This window comes from Atta cephalotes (genome assembly GCF_000143395.1).
Source record: "Atta cephalotes unplaced genomic scaffold scaffold00019, whole genome shotgun sequence".
Taxonomy (NCBI): Eukaryota; Metazoa; Arthropoda; class Insecta; order Hymenoptera; family Formicidae; genus Atta; species Atta cephalotes.
The window spans coordinates 1,110,759-1,128,415 of NW_012130083.1; the positions used below are offsets into that span (position 1 = coordinate 1,110,759).

General features: G+C 33.4%; 3 protein-coding genes across 3 annotated transcripts; 2 read left to right on the top strand and 1 right to left on the bottom strand.

Annotated features, from left to right (window-relative positions):
* The first annotated feature begins 601 nt into the window (after positions 1-601).
* Positions 602-3,060, top strand: LOC105619159 (UPF0605 protein CG18335-like). Its single transcript, XM_012200689.1, has 8 exons — positions 602-642; positions 799-937; positions 1,252-1,342; positions 1,467-1,642; positions 1,734-1,824; positions 2,230-2,277; positions 2,515-2,743; positions 3,015-3,060. Exons 1-8 carry the CDS (start codon positions 602-604, stop codon positions 3,058-3,060), a joined length of 861 nt encoding a protein of 286 aa, XP_012056079.1.
* Positions 3,061-3,479: 419 nt separating this feature from the next.
* On the bottom strand, positions 3,480-6,943 carry LOC105618986 (kynurenine--oxoglutarate transaminase 3). The gene is made up of 8 exons (XM_012200516.1): positions 6,911-6,943; positions 5,345-5,469; positions 5,096-5,246; positions 4,642-4,878; positions 4,323-4,566; positions 4,078-4,244; positions 3,636-3,986; positions 3,480-3,536 (listed from the first exon to the last, which is right to left on the bottom strand). The coding sequence occupies exons 1-8, from the start codon at positions 6,941-6,943 to the stop codon at positions 3,480-3,482; spliced, it is 1,365 nt and encodes a 454-aa protein (XP_012055906.1).
* Positions 6,944-7,622: 679 nt separating this feature from the next.
* Positions 7,623-9,187, top strand: LOC105619160 (E3 SUMO-protein ligase NSE2-like). Its single transcript, XM_012200690.1, has 5 exons — positions 7,623-7,701; positions 8,059-8,219; positions 8,304-8,397; positions 8,842-9,022; positions 9,088-9,187. The coding sequence occupies exons 1-5, from the start codon at positions 7,623-7,625 to the stop codon at positions 9,185-9,187; spliced, it is 615 nt and encodes a 204-aa protein (XP_012056080.1).
* The last annotated feature ends 8,470 nt before the right edge of the window (positions 9,188-17,657 follow it).

The following is a 17,657-nucleotide window of genomic DNA, read 5'->3' on the forward strand; positions in this document are numbered from 1 at the left end:
TTAGTTTACGTTTACCTTACCGTACCTTAACTTTATTTTTACTTTTACTTTTATTACTACTAAACTAAACTAACTACTTACTTACTTACTTCTTATTTTATTATATATATATATATATATATATATATATATATATATATATATATACATTTTTTCAATTACACACACAAATATCGGATGCTAAGCAATTAAAGATTTATATCAGAAACATTCATTGATACATCTTACCATCACGGTGGTCCCGTGAAAACTGGAAAGCGAAACTATAATCACGCACCTTCCCCTGTTTAAGTATACGCACGGCGTGTCCTCCCTACTCTAGCACAAATATTCTCTCTTTCTCTTTCCTCTCTTCTCGTTATCCCTATCTCCCCTTTTACCGGTCGATTATCTCTCAACCCGCATTAATTCTTTTATTCAACGAAAACCGCTGCAAAAAATTCATAACGAGTGAAGTCACTAGAACTTCAATTGTTTGGCAGCATGTATTTAAAAATTATTCAGGTTAAGAAAATGTTTCTTATACAAAATAAAAATTGTAATTTGCTTTTTTTCGACAATTTTTTGAAGAAATTTTAATTTTCATAACATAACTGCTGAAATGGATCTTTTAATAACGGCAGATCCTCATTTTATTCCAGGGTAGAAAATTAAGTCTTACAACCAATCAGTCTTATTTTTAAATTAAAAATTAATAAGTGATTTGTTTAATAATCCAATAATTTATTATATTAAAAACGGTGCCGAATGTAGAGTACTTTGGAAATTTCAAGAAAATTGTCCGGTTATTCTTTTCAGATATTCCGGTTATTGTCCGCAGTATCAATTCAATTACGGTGAAACGTATGCAAAAACTACGCATAAACTATTGCTCGATCCTACAATTAATCATGCGAAAACACTCATCCTAGCTGATCGTGCAGTTACCAATTGCGAGGTGAATGATATGCAGTGCTTTACTTGGTGATAACATAATAAATAAAAGATAAGATAATATAAGAGAAAATATATATAAGATAAACATATAAAAATATAAAATAATAATATAGATCAGCTCAATCAGAGAATAAATCAATATAATAAATAGGACTAGATGAGCCAGATTAAAAATAAAGAACATTTAATATTCAGAAAATAAATATAAAGAAGTACAATAAACGTATAAATTAAAAAAAATTTTAAGATCTCAATTCAATTCTTTATGGCGCGTATTTAAAAAATGACTTTTTATCCATTTTCAAACATGTATAGCGACCATCAAAGAGAGACATTGATGTGGTCAATGCCCGTTTCAAGAGAACCGATCCTCTCTTCGTTCATCCCATGTTGCCAGGATACAAGGGTGCTTATCGATTCCTTGTAATGCTTATCTGTACAAACTTCCGATATATGTTCAAAATCATGAGTCTGCGTCGCTGCGGAACGAGTTTTCCTTGAAATTTAACCGATTACTGGGCATTGTGTAGGTTTCGTACCGAGATCGAACATTAGTCTGGGACAAAGATACGCGGTGCACGCGACCGAAGGTCTCGCAGACTTCGAACGACAACAATTGCAACATAAGGCGGCTTTAGATCGGCTGAGGAGAACGATCAATGTGCAATGTGGTCGAGCCGAGCCCCGGAATTTGGAAGAACGTTTGGTGAGAAAAAGAGTTAAAGAATCGTCAAAATTTGAAAGTTAATGATAGAACGATATCTCTTTAATTTCTAATAATTCAATTATTATTACAGCTAGTTAAAACCACATATAAATTACCTTTGCTTACTGTGCGACCTGAATATATAACAACGATGAATGATAATTTATCATCCGACAAGAAATGCAAAAAATGATATGTCTTCATTTTATATATAAAATTATTAAGTTATGTACTATTTGTATAAATAATTATAAAATTAAATTAAATATTGAAAAGAAATAGAATTAAATTATCGAATAAAATTTACGAAACAAATAAAATATAAAATTATTATCATCATTAAAATAAATTTTTTATAATTTGTTCAATCAAATTTATTACAAAACGGCAATTAAAATAATTGTATATCCAATATTAATTAGTATTCCTATAATAATTATAGGAATACTAATATTAAGAAAGAGCATTTCAATTGTTTCTGTAAATCAATTAAAAATTTGCCTTCTGTCATTAAATAATTTATTTTCGTTCCTTCAAAATTTAGTTTTCATACGATTATTAGCAATCAAATAAAATGAAATTTTCAGATAAACAAAATCCCAAATGGTGTTCCTTTATCCGCAAAAACGCGAAAAGTAAGTGAGTAACAGTAAGATTGTATATATTTGTCTCATTGTCAGTAATAATTTCAATAGTTTAATAAGTTTATATTACATTTATTTAAAACAATTCATGAATCTCATAAATACTTTAAAAAATTCATAAAGTTTGATATATTTCTATATTTTTATAAAATAGAAATATTTTTAATTTTGTAATGTGACATTTTTGAAAGAAAAATATATCTATTATGTCAAATATACTTCGCAAAGGATACGCGACTCATATTCCTCACGGCTATTTCAAAACATCGATTATTCCATCATATGACGATGCATTATACAGTTTTGCAAAGTGTCAAAAAGATATACAAAGTATAAAATATAAAATAATGACGATTTATCCGGAACCTCCGTTACTTGTAAAATCCACTGAAATCTACCATAAAAACATCGGAATGATACCGAATTATTGTGGATATATTCCTGGAGCAATGTTCAGGTAAATTTAATTAATTAATTAATTAATTGAGTGCACAACTAATTAATTAGGTTATATGACATAAATTTATGAGTGAAATGCATGAGGATTAAAGGAGAGGATAAGTCAACCCGGAGATCTAAGGATTCAAAAACTTAGAATCTAAAGATGAAGAGTTGGAATCTAATAATGAGAGAGTCCAGAAGGAGAATGACTCAGGGATCCAAGAATCCAAGGATCTAAGTACAAGAAAACAATATATTTTTTTTTCAACAATGTCTTTACTTTGTAGATGCGGTAAAACGTTCGGAGCTGATTCAAAAGATGTCAAGAAATGATTTCGAAGAGATTTCGACCTATAATTTAACTTTCCAACAATGCTTATTTGGGTCGATCGTTATCAATTATGACAGTAATTGATAGATACTTCAAGATCACTTAATTGAATCTTATACTGCATCAAAATGTATAAAGATTTACAATGTTTAGATTTATATATGCTTGTAAATTGAATATCACAAATATAAAATATTGAGAAACATTGTTTAATTTAAGATGCTAAATACACATAAAAATAGTAGTCGTAGTCAAATTGTAAAAATTTTTTCTAATTATATCAATTACACTTTCCGTGCACACAATGTGCTCGAATAGCATGAAAGATACTCGAAAAATTAATCAGTACACGAAGCACTTAATAGTCATTGAGTATACATATTATACACAAGCACATATTTATATATGTACTTAGTCTCAATTATTGGGATACCCATTTCTTCAAGATTTTGGCGGCTGCTTTCAAATTTTCGTCTTTCTGTTAAAATGTAATAATCGATGTTTAACAAACGCCAAAGTCATTTGTTGTCTTAATGAAAGTTATTGTATTTACTTTTACGACAGCACACGCACTTACCTTTATAAAACAATATCGTACATAGTACTCTGCTAAAGTTTTATGTTCAGGACTATAAAATGCCGTAGGAGGAATACCTTGAAGACCGACATTCTTCGTCATCCACTTAGTGAACCTATAATCTTTATTCGCGTCTGTTTCCTCATGCAATTTCGTTTTGTTTTCCAATGCAGACCAATTAACAAGCATAAAATATCCACCGTCGGGTATCGTCGGTATCATACCAACTTCTCGGAGAAATTTCGCCATATAATCGCGCTTTGGTAATAATTCCATTGCCAGACTGCGGAAGTAACAATCCGGTTGCCCTAAGCGTTCCATTTCCAATTCAAATCCGATAGCTATTGCTTCCTACAATTAAAATAAAATTAAAATAAAAGTAATTCATTAATTTATTAGAGTAAAAATTATAGAATTAAAAAAATTGTATTTAATTAATTACCTGCATTGGTGTATTACAAACGTACACGGAGTTCTGATGTACCACTTGCAGATTATACAACAAATTCGCTGGTCCATAGGCCCAACCTATTTTCCAACCTGTAACGCTGAACGTTTTCCCTGCTGATCCAATCGTGATTGTGCGTTTGTACATATCGGGCAATGTCGCTGATTAAAAGAATAATTTTTTAAATGCCATTCTAAGATTACTATATCATATGACTATTTTTATAATGCAATCCTTACCAATTCTTATATGCTTCTTCGGTTCGTAAACCATATGCTCATAAACCTCGTCAGAAATAACAAGTATATTCCATTTTTTTGCGAGATCGGCAATAAATTGCAATTCATCCAGCGTAAATACTTTTCCTGTAGGATTGTGTGGATTGTTGATGATGATACCTTTAGTTTTCTTATTGAAAAGACATTCCATTTCTTTCCTATCAAATACCCAATCGCTAGAGGTAACTGTGCTTGATGTACATTTCTACAAGTACATAACATTATATATTTAATATAATAAAGAAAAATCTTCCTTGCGTTTATTATCTAAACTTCTTACTGGTTTTAATGCTATGTATTTGGGAATTCCTCCGGCAGACTGTACCATAGGTACATAACAATCAAAAAAAGGTTCAATGATAATCCATTCATCTCCAGGATTAGTATGACCTTGTAGACTAGAATATAATGCTTCGTAAGCACCAGCAGTAATCAATACTTCCTTGTTTGGATCCAAATCATGACTGATAAATTTAGAGTAAAATTTTGCAATAGCATTCACTAGCCTTGGATGACCCTGCAATATTTACATTTACATTAATGATGTAAAATTTATTTTATCATACATAGATAATATTATCGATAGTTACTGATAACAATTACAATTGCAGTCTATCTCCATGTTAATGTTTCATAAAAATGAAGTTATCAAATTAATGAAAGATAAAAAGAAATTATATATAATAAGATACAAAATAATTCAAAAGTTAATGAATAAAATATGTATTACTTACAAATCCTCTCGTATATTGTTGCATAAGTGGATTGTCACTTTTAGCGACAGCAATCAGGGCATTTGTCAAATTCTTCGGCGCATGATAATCAGGAAAACCTTGGCCCAAGTTCAGTGGCTTGTATTGCAGACTAAGTTGGAGATATTCAACCCTAACCAAACAAAACATAACCAATATAATAATGAGTTTTTATCATTCTACGTAAAAATATATAAAATTAATATATCTGTAAAATAAATATTATACTACCAGACGGATTTTTCATTGCCCTTCCAACGATTTGGTAAGTCAAACTTTGACATTCCAGCGATGTTTCTTACTGTATTGATTGAAACAGTCTTACTTGTCGCCAGAAAACAGGCTCTCGTTAGCATCTAAATAGGCATGTAAGAAAAATCTTAATGAATACAATAAATTGCGTTCTATAATTATCTTAATTGCACACGATAATTATTCTTAATTATTCTTAAATTATGAGTGATAACAAGTGGTACAATTCGAAGCACAAGGCTGTACTTCTTAGAAAAAAGAATTAGACTGAGATATAGAATGATCTGGATTATCGTCATAATTGTCGAAAGTATATTATCATTGCGATAAAAACTTACGTAATGCATTATGGCGGGAAACTTGATTCTGGCGTCGCTATTTTAAATTGATTATGAATCCAACAAATCATAGATTGAATTGATAAATAATGTCTTCGATTCCAATTAAACGGTAACTTTTTTATGCATTGCTCAGTGTTCATTTTCAAACGACAGAAATATCACGTGAGCGAATTGTCACTAATAAAAATTCTAACATTCAATCACGTGTTTTTAATGACTGTCATCGTTAAAAATGAGTGACACGACGAACGATGCATGAAAAGGTACCTTAATTAAGATATCTTGGATTAATTCAAGAGAAAGTTCGCGATATCGAACAACATATGTTATAGTTACTTATTTCCATTTACATAAAAATTGAGAGATAATTCTCAGTAAGCAAATAGTGATGTAAATGTCCGAGCATTATATTATATTAACTTTATAATTTTAGACTTTTCAGTGTTATTCGTATGTAAATGGAAAGCGATGAAAAGTAATTGCAGTTGTTCGCTTACGAATTTAAATCATTGAGGGTTAGAAGTACGTACTCGATTTCGTTGGCTCTTCGCGTTGGATGGCGAGATCAAATGACGCTCTAAACGAATGTGAAACAGAATGCAACAAAATGCTAGCGAATGTATCGACTTGTACTACGCTATAATTTAAGTCGTCCGAAAGTCGTGCTGGAAAGCCCGACTTTGGGAAAAGTAGGGAGGGATAGAGTGCGATCGAGTCACTACAAATGCTTTCAAGCATTTGATTGGACAATAAGAAGAAAGAATTTTATGATGAAGCAAAGAATGCTTCAAATATTTTTTGTTGTAGCATTCTGTTGATCGTATTCGAAAATAGAAGAGAAATAAGTTTATGGCGCAATTTTTAGAAAAAATTCAATTTCATATCGATGGAGCAGATATAAGGAATATTTCATTAATCTCCGTCATTTTTCCGCCGCGCTATTTTCGCCGAATTTTTCCCTGAAGATTAAACTTGATGAAAAATTAATGTCGCCGCAATAAAAATACTGTGTAGAAGTCATGATGGTGAGAGATTTTAAAGAGATTAGAAATATCAAACAAAATCTATTCGTTATTATCATCTTGTAAAATATTGTAGATCTAGATCAATTTCTTATTTGATTTGCACGACTACTGTTTAAATCTCGTTCTTGTCCTTTGTTTTAATCTTTTTTTGGAACGATTAAATAATAGATTTTACTTACCGAGAGCACAAAGAGAATCGTAACGTTTCTCATGACGGACATGTTCGATTTGATACAGTTTCAATTCGAAATATAACAACGAGAGACAAAAGGCCAACTACTTTCACTTTTCCAGACATTCAGTAGTCCACCTTCGTATTGACGAATGGAGTAATCCAATCTCCCTTTCCTGCTTTTTTCGCGCGCCTTTTCGACGGGCATAAATAAAATATTCTTATAGACCGGCAACTCTGAGTAAATTTCCATAACGGGAATATCGGGACTCGAACAAGTCTGACGAGAATGACTCTAAAAATTCATATTTTTTGTCTCATACAGTCATACAAAATTTATCGCATGAAATCAAAATATTCAAGCTAATATACATTTGTTCATTTCTTGTCGTATCAATCGTACATCAAATTTCAAGCTTGTTGATTGGCTGTAAGATAAAGTCCGAGAATCTCATTATATACGACTGAGAGGATACAACAAAAAACGAATAAAAAAATATGAATTTTTTATGGCTAAATATTTTGTATTTTTTAGTCTTTATTTTTTCTTTCAAACATTAAAGTGTTTGTTTTGATCTCAAAATATATATTTAAAAATGTTTATTAAATGGCGTCAGTTCGATAGTCTATTTAAAGATCAGATTGAATGTGAGAAATTGACACAGAATTCGATAATATCAGCATCGATATCGTCAGCAGAATAGATAAATTGCACGAAAATGACACAGAACACGCAAATGATAGAGGAACTTGATGATTGTTTCTTGAGAACCGCGGGGAATATCATGAAATACTATGGTGAGGGTTCAGCGAGGTTAGAAATATGTTCGGAATCTTTTAAGTGCTTCTTTTCGCATTTTTGCGTTTTTCTTGCTCATCTCTTATGTTAGCGTATTGTTCAAGATGATGATGAAACTTGATGATTATTTTGTAAGAACGACGAGGAATGTGAAATACTATATCGAGGTTTCGTTGAGGTTAAAAACAGAATTTTCCAAATGCTCCTCCGAATTTTCTTTATTTTTTTTTGTGTTTGAGTTTCATTTTAAATGTAGAAAATTAGAGATACAACATGCTTTATTTATTGTGATTTTTTTTTGTTCTCTCTCGCAAGAAAATAAAATATGTTGTGTAAATTTTATCTTATATTTTCAGACAATGAAGAAGAGAAACAAAATATATTGAAGCAGTTACGAGAAGTCCTAATAGCCAATTGTATGGAGTCTGCGAGAATAAAGGCTGCGAATGAGATCAAAGAGCACCTAGAATGTATGTCCGAGTTCGACTCAGAAGAAGATGTAAAAAATATCACAATAGTAACGATCTTGCTTCAAATAAAAAAATTATCAGTTATATTTTGATTTTCAAAATTTATAATTACTTGCTATTGTTTATAACAGGAATATAAGAAGGCTATATCTGAAATTCAAGTTAATCCGTTACAAGACAACAGACTGTTGGAATATGATCGTCAGTTTAAAGGCTTGTATCAAGGTAAAGTTTGAAATGAAAGATCTTAGCACTGGAATTTTGTATTTAACAGCAATGTCGGTATCATTATATTGATATTGTGTAGCTTTTTTTACCATATACAAGATAACTCATTTTAATCTTAATGAACAAAAAATATTTAAAAAATATATAACTTTGTTAAAAAAAACATTTTAAATAAAAGTTGTATAGAAGAGGACATCATTTGTATGTATCCTTTTCTATCACACTTTTAACTTTTATTTGGAATTATTTTTTTTTTTAAATTACATTATATATTTACGAAATATTTGCCTGTTAAGATTAAAATTAATCGCTCTATATATAATACCTATACAATAATAATATAAGGATGCTGACACTGTTGTTTATAAAATTTTAGTGCTAATCACTTGAGGTTTTTTCATCCTTATGTATTTCTTTCTGAGATTAACATACATTTTTTAGTCAATGAATCTAACGCACTGGATGACATAGACGCTGATTTACGGTTAACAGGCAGTGAAATAAATGTGATCGATCCAATCTCGAAGATGAGAATGACCGATCCTGTGAGAAATGCAGTCTGCGGTCACATATACGATAAAGCAAGCCTTGTCGCGATGTTACAAAAAAACAAGAATACTAGGTATATTTTTCACACTATGTAAATATTGGAATATGCTACTATAGCGTTTACGTTTGCATTCACAGATGTCCTGTGGTGGGTTGCACCAGTCTGGATTATATAGATTTAAGTCAGTGTCGCTCTGACATTGTGACTAAAACATATCTGGAGAATCATCTTGCTTAGATTTGAGAACAATGGATAAAAATATCTATGAATACATATATATTAGAGTCGAAGGTACATTCCGCGCAGTGTGTATCTCCATATTTATGTTGATTTAAAAGTTATTACTTTTATTATATCTAAGAAAATTCTGTCATCGAATTTAAATAGTTTTTCTATATAATTACAAAAATAAAATATTTTATATTTATAAAATATATTTTATAAGATACAATTATTATAGAAGAAATAAAATATTCCTAGTTATTTGTACGGTTCATACAAGTATATATTTTTATTCGTGTCGAAGTTAGGTCTATAACCAAATTACTTCGAGCGATTGTATTCGATTACATGCAATTGATCTAATCGCGTATATGTTCGCGTTGCAATGGTCGATGATGATAAGACTCAGGCTATGTTTATATCCGCTCTTTTATCCGTACTTCTAATTCTATCGGGCATTCGTACTGCCGGTGACGGTTTTGATTATTGGGACTTTCCGAGATCGCCCGCTTCGGACGTAATTATGAAAGATATCCACGGATGCGCATTACATATAGAGCCCCTTTTTTACGGGGGTTTCATGCAGCCACCGCAACGCCGTCTTCTCGAACATCCGCGCAGGGCCAAGCAAGTATATCGCAGCCATGACTATAACATCGCACGAGGATATCACCAGCCTCGAAATAACCTCGACGAGGGCAGACTTTATCGTTCGACAGTGAAGAACGACGAAGATGAGAATGAAGAAGAAGAAGAAGAAGAGGAAGAGGAAGAAAATCAGAACGAGGAGGATAAGCTCGATGACGAAGATGCCAACGAAGAGACCGCGGAACAGGATGAGGAAGAAACGGTGAACGAGGAACTCAAGGAGGTCTACGATTATGGTTAGTGTTGAAGAACGAAACTCTTGTCACGTTTTTTAGGTCGCGAACGCCGCCAGGAATCGTGTTGTGAGATCTGGTTACGTGCCGCTCAGAGATGAGGCTGGTGAACGTGAAAGACAAGAAGATATGAGGATCAAATCGACTACCGAAAAGTGCGAGGAAGAATCGACGGAACCGTCGCAATATTACGAATACGGTGAGGACACATCAAGACGAGAAGAGCAACATTTTTTTTCTTTTCTTTTCTATTTAGGATAGATATCTTGAGATTTCGTATTTTCGGAAATAAAAATCTTGTAAAACAATTAAATCGAAATTGTGCTTTGGCTAAATTTATTGCTGGTTTCATGTGATTGTAAATAAAAATTTTTCAGAGACCGAGGTGAGAAATGTCGCTTCTCAAGATGTCCAATATAACGAACTTCAAGCGATACTTCCTACAAAAATCTTTGGTGCAAGTTTATTGATTTTTCTGCTTGCTTAAGAAATCCGGCATCTATTACGAAGAAAAAGCATTCACAACATATTCTACAGCTTCCAATTTCTAATCTTAATGGTTCCCCTATCTCCTTTCTAAGTAAAGGAAGCATTACAGCCAGCAATTGTACTTTATTTCCAATTCTTTTACAAAGTGATATCAAATAAGAAGTATGATAGTGGATGTGAGCAGAACACAAATGCTTGGACATATTCTACAGCAAATGAGAGCAATCACGTGCAATGCGCGTTGTAATAAATTTCTATGAATTTCCATGAGTCTCTCGTTTTTATTCATAAAACATCGCGTTACATAAAATTTAATATGTTTTTTTAACGTCAACTACGTAGAATTAGTTTTTTTATTTTAAGCATAAAATATTATGATATATCTAAATTACACCAAGTAAAGATTTTTAGTAAAAAAAAATGTATAGTGAAACATTTTCTTCTGTTGTAACAGATAATAGATTTTTAAAGGCCGGGGTGATTTAAAATAAAAATGAATTTTAAAAAATTATTCTAATTAATAAATGAATTAATTTTTAAAGTTATTTTGAAAATCTTGCAGCTTTTCTTTTAATAAATCTGTTATTTTATTATTTGAATTATTTCAAATTATATTTTTGTTTCAAAATATGACATTGTTTCAGTGTTGTTAGTAGCTTTCTTGTAAAGATTAATAATATAAAAAAATATTTCACTTTTTTAGATTTCGACTCCGTCCTGGAAACCTGCCTTCCATAGTGAAGGGAATTATTCCATGGCCCACATTTTTTATTTAAACTCTTTAATACTTGGTAAATTTATAATTTAGATCTGGTACTGAAATTTTATGATCTGTGCGTATGATAGCATAAACTATAGATTTTCAATACTGTATGTTAGAAAACAACTTGTATAATATATCTCCAATAGAAATTAATTCTACGCAGATGTTGACTCAAACAAATCTTGAATATTGAACTTTATTAAGATGGTTTGACGTCTTAAGATGAGACGAGGTAAACAATGAAAACATCAAGAGAGTTCAATAATCGATAACTTCAACAGTTTCAAAATTCGGCTCGAATGATCATGGCGTTTCAAGTGAATGGCACGAATGCATAACGGGATTGATTTTTTTTTCTGAGCCAGGTCACCGACACCGAATATCAAAAAAATTCACGGTCACGCGGAATCAAGTTCTCTCTACGTTTTAAGTTGACGCCGCGGGGCATCGTGAACGATCAATGTACTATATACCATCTCCTCAAAACGTGACACAAATGTAAGTAACATCAAGAAATTGATTATTTCAAAAATAAATGTTATTTTAAGAATTAATTAGTCCGGAACGTGTTCAATTTAAAGAGTTAACTAAATAATTATGTAACGAGTGGATGATTCATTCAGACAACTGGCAGTGGGATACCAATGCGCCATTGAATCTCATTAGAAGCAACATGAAAGCGGCTCGTTAACAATTCCAGTCGCGTAAGCGTGGTGTGCATTTGTTTGAAATCGACCTCGGGCTGCAGATCGCGTATGAAGGTGATACAAATGTTAATAAAAATTCCAATAAAACGCTCAGTAAAACGTAAAATATAAATGCCAGCTAATATAATATCAATATTACAATTTCACATTTAATATAATATAATATTAATATAATATAATACATGTTGTATTTTTTTTTTAATTCTTTGGAGTGAACTCTCACTCCAAAAAGTGAATTATTTTTATTTCTGTCAATATAGATTAACTTTAATCTCAGTTTAACTTGTTCTTTATTTTTTCTTAGAATTATAAAAAATAAAGAGTTAGTTGAACCAAGTTTAAAATTAAATAACATTGAAATGGTAGAAGTGAAAATTGAAGTAGTCGTGAAAAAAAAAGTGGCTCAATTTTCAATTTTTTTTTTTTTTAAGAATGAAATTTTACTCTTCAAAGTAAGATTCACTTTAAATTTTAGAGAGCAATATATATAACAGTTACGGTGTTGAGTGAAATTATAACATTAATTTTATATATTACTATTTATTGGTGTTTACTGAAATATTTTGGGATTTTCTAGATCATATTTGAATATTGAAAGAATCATGTATCCATACATTTGTTTATTTATCGTGATTAATCGTGAGAAATTAAAAGGAAGGATTGATTTTCAAACGCGATCGAACGACCGACCGATCGATCGAAACCGAGCAGCTGAATTCACTCGAATCCGATCGAATCGACAGATGGCTTCACGTACGTCGCCATTGAGGGACTCCGCGGCGCGCGATTGGCCGCTTGCCTATCACGTGATAGCGCGGCTCGGGTGGGGATTGGCCGGCACGGCTGTGCCGCGGCTGGAGCGGCGCGTTTTCGTTGTAGTAGTATTTACCCCGCGGTGCTTAAAGCCGAGTAGTCGTGTCTCGTTCTGGTTCGGTCTGGAGTGACTGTACGCGCGTACGTGCACGTTCGCCGTCATTTCGCGTCGCGGAACAAAAACAAAAAGCGGCAACGCGATATATAAAACGAAATACGGGACAAGTAAAGTGGCGAGGTCGTTTCGCGAGAGAAAGAAATCGCGTTCGAGTGCGCGATCCTCATCAGATCCTTCTCAGAATATTCTCACGTAGCCACGTTTCTCGTTTCGCGTTTTGCTCCGAGTTTGTACGATCCAACTTCCAAGTTGCGGATCGACGGTGATCAGTGTGTGCGCGCGCCATATTCGCGCGCGTCGCGAACCACGGCACGTCACCGGTTGCTTCAGATTGCTTTGACGTTGCTCGCCGTGGGCGACGACGCGCGACAAAGGGTCGAGTATGTGACTGTGACGAGTGGAGAGTGCTGGAGAGTGCCGCAAGTGTGTGTTGCACCCTAACGTAAATGAGTGTATGAGCGGTGCGAGTGCGTGATGTGTCGGTGAACAACGGAGAGTTACGCTCGGCGAAACGGAAACGTGCACGCCAAGCCGACAACACATGCGGATCGTGGGATCGTGGAATGCACGCTGACAGGTAGATACTCTTTGCGCCGCCGCACTCCGACTCCGACAGAATTCCGGAGTGCTGAGTGCGGTGCATGCCCTCTCTCTATCCTCTACGCGCTCAGCGTCCTCCGTCTCTCTCTCTCTCTCTCTCTCTTTTATATCATGCATATTCACACTCAACTTACACTGTAATGTAGCTTACATTAAGTTAAAATCTCATTTTACTTTATACACACTTATTTTTTATATCTTTTTGTAAATTGTTGTGCACTTGAGAGGATTGTATCTAAGAGCGCTTAATATTAATTCTCTCTCTCTCTCTCTCTCTCTTTCTCTCTCTCTTCTTCTCGTACTGTACGATTGTCTGTTTACGCGTCCTATCTACCTCTCGTTTTCTCTCCGCGATGACAGTTATCTATTTTTCTCTCTATCTAGCATTTTGTTTTTCTCGGGGTTGTCTTTGGGATCCCTGTGAATTGTTTCCCTGTTATTTTCGAATTTTTCGAGTCTTCGTGACTTTGAATACGTTAAAGTCTTTTAAACACCAGGGCTATTGATTCTCGGAATTTTTTATTTTTCAGGTTTCTCTTTCTCAAGCCTCTTGTAAAATTTATATATCCTAAACCGTTGAGAGACTTTAAGAACGTCCTCGTATATTTCTGTGGATTTCGATTTAAAGAAGAGAGATTTCGTTAACATCGGAGTTTTTTTGAACATTCAAGAAGGACTTCAGTGCGAGGCAGTCAAAGTTCGTCGCCCTTAGTCGCCGTGAATAAAGTTACGTAAAGTGAAAGTGTCCGCGTGTATAGCCAGACCCGTAAATACACGGTGATGCGTAAGGTGCAACAGAGAGAACACGATGCAATTTGGAGTCGCCTGTCTCGTGGCCGCGATTTTTTTGACGCGGTCTATCGCCAATATCGCCGTGGCGAACGGTCGATATTCGATCGATATTCACGCTCCGCTGCATCTCCTAAGCTCCGATAACACGCACGATTGGAGCAAGTGACTGATTAGAACAATCGCGACGCTTGAAAGAAGATTAAATTCAACTCTGTTGATCGATAGTAAACAGTAATGTCTCCCTGAAAAAAATGCTCCTTTGATTAAGTCGTTAAAAGAATCGAACAAGAATGGCGTTTTAGTAAGATCGAGAATAGAATTTCTGGTTCTCGAATAACCAGAAATTTTGTTTGTTTTCATTAAAATGTTATTCTTGTTATTCTTTTGGACTCTTTTGGTTTAACCGCAGAACATTTTTTTTCAGTGTTTATACCAATGGAGATTAACTTTAATCTTGGTTTAACTTGGTTTAAGCATGAAACACAATTGAAAAACATGGCCAACAGAAAAAAACATTTCGTCCTGTAGAATACAAGGTTTCTGATAGGATATCTGTTATTTTTGACAACTTCAAAATCTAAAGCTTTGAAAAAATTCGAATTTTCAAAGTTAACTTTGAAATTTAAAAGGTTTGCAAGCTTTGTTACGAAGCACATTAAACTTCAAAAGTTAATTTTGAAAATTCGAATTCTTTTTCGAATCTTCAAAGTTATCAAAAGTAACATCAACAAAGCATCAAAGTAAGTCTTTTCGGAATAGATTAAATAGATTGAAATCTATTAGATCCTGTTCCTATACTTTTCAATTGTCTCAGTCTTCATTCTTCATCTTTTTTTAAGTTCTAAGAATTACGTCCGTTTCTATCAATATAGAACTTTAATCTTTCGATTCAATTTACTTTTAATTTTTTTTCTAGTTCTAAAAATTAGAAAAAGATAGAAGAATGAATTGAAATTAAAATTAAACTATGTTAATTGAAACGAGCATTAGAAAAAGGTGAGGAGTAAATTGAATCTAAATTGAAGTTAATCCACATTGATGGAAATGGAAAGAAAAAGAAAATAAAGAAAGATAAATTTGGCGATGTTCTTGGCTGTGCTTGAAATATTCTTGAAAAAGGGAATGACGTAGTTTTCTAATAATATGCAAAATGAGTCATGTGTCCTTTGCTCCTTTATCGGCGAATGGTTTCCGATTCTCCTTTGCGAATACTTTCCAAGCTTTTGAAATAATTCTCCAAGGACGTTGTTGGAGCGCGTTCCGTGTGAACGGCGATAGCGATTATCTTGATCGGGAGTGCACTTGGCGATCGCACTCTTTCTCGCGCCTCGTTGCGCTTCTTGCTTGGATGGAGGAAGCGGAGAGACAGATCGACAGGAATTTTCTTTGCACTGTTTACCTCGCTCTCGATGATCGTCGTAGCTATGTGCACATGTATCAAGTAGCAATTTCCTGCGATGAGACTGAGAAATTTTCTACCTATACTTTGCAGATGCATCATTATGAAACCCTTACCCCAGAAAATTAAATATCATCCGACATCACATTAATATTAATTGCTCACTATTAATTGCTAATTCTGCTAACTATAATAGAATTTAAAGGTACCATCAATATTTCGATTGTGAATTTTGATAGATAAATTTAAATCCATAAAAAATAAATAAAATACAAGCTTCCATGATAATAAAAATTTATTTGCTGAAATTTTAACAAGTATATCAAAATTTTTTCAGATTTTTATGTAATCCAAAATAATAAAAAAAATGTATTTCTTGAAGATCCTTATTATTAAATGGAAAAGTTAAAATTTATGTTGTCGGAGGGTTAAGCTTAATTTGTATTTATATGATGCTAGAAATCTTCAAGATCTCAAATGAAAAAAGAATTGATCAAATTGGTTCTTTAATCAAATTGTTCCAATGTTATTTATTAAATTAATAAATAATAATGAGGCTCTAAATATAAAACAATATAAGTAAAAGAAGGACAAAGAGCCAATAATGCAGCAAAGAACTTTAATTTAAATCATAAAATTCATATAATAATTACAAAGGACAAAACATACGTTTTGACTCCACTCGAGTTATTCTCAATGTTGCGGTAAACTTATTCAAACATCGCTATAAAATAAATATATATAATATTACAAAACTTTTATAGTTCTATTATAGTTTATTATCTAACTATTATAGTTCTAAAATACATATTCTAAAATACATATTCTTCATTTAGTCAATAACATCATCGGAAATCAAAGTAGTAAGAAGTTATTTAGTAATTCTTTCTCTGTCCGAGATCTCGAAGTAATTTCCACGAGAATTTCCAGCATGGTAGATAAGAGGCTTTAGGCAAGGAAATATATCAGCAGTTTTCCTAAATTTGTTTTAGTTTCTACTCTCAGCGGTAGTTTATAACAGCCTCAATTCTTTCTCATATATTTTTCAAGGTCTTCTCGGTGTTCGTTTATGATGATTTATCGGGGAAGATGATCGAGAGTGCATCGTTTGCATCGGCCTTAAGCCGGTCGGTTCTGCCTCGCCGAAAGAAATACGGCGGTAATAAAATTTCTGCCGCCCGTGGAATCGCGAGGAAAGGGGTAACGGAAGAGGGGGGTAAGGGAAGGTAAGGGCGACGACCTCAGCCGATCTTTATCCAATTACACACAAACGTAACTCCCACCTGCATGGAGGAGATTCCCCTTCGCCGACGTGTCATGTAAATCTGCAACTCGCGGCAATATTTAACGCCCGCCCAGGGTACACATTCTCGTTAAGGCGTGCCCCTATCGCGGTACGTATCTCCCTTTCATCTCTCGAGTACTTGCGATCCTGCCCGGTTGGATGAATCGCGAACGGATTCCATTGCGAATTCCTTCTCGTCCATATCCGAGTCTATCGGAGAAAGTTTGAGGGCCCCCTCGGGGTTCAAGGAAGTCAAGGTAGAAGTCTTAACATTTTTAGACGTCGCGGAGGTCTTGGCGTTCTTTAGGCGGATCTTATAAAGATCCTGACATCTTAAATCTCTCGAAAGTTCAGAGGCCAAGGCATTCGAACGAGAAGATATCGCGAAGTCTTGAACGGCCATACTGATTCGAGAATATCGCGACAAAAAATTCCGAGAATGTTTTCGAAGAAAGAATTTGCGCTGATTATTTATATATAGAAAATTGGGTGAAATGAATTATTTTTTAAATATAGCTTATAATGATTATAATATAACGAAGCTTAAAATATAATGAAAAAGAAATATAATGAAAAAGTAAGTTAAATCGAGATTATAGTTACAGTGAAATTATAGTCTACATTGGCAGAAATGAACA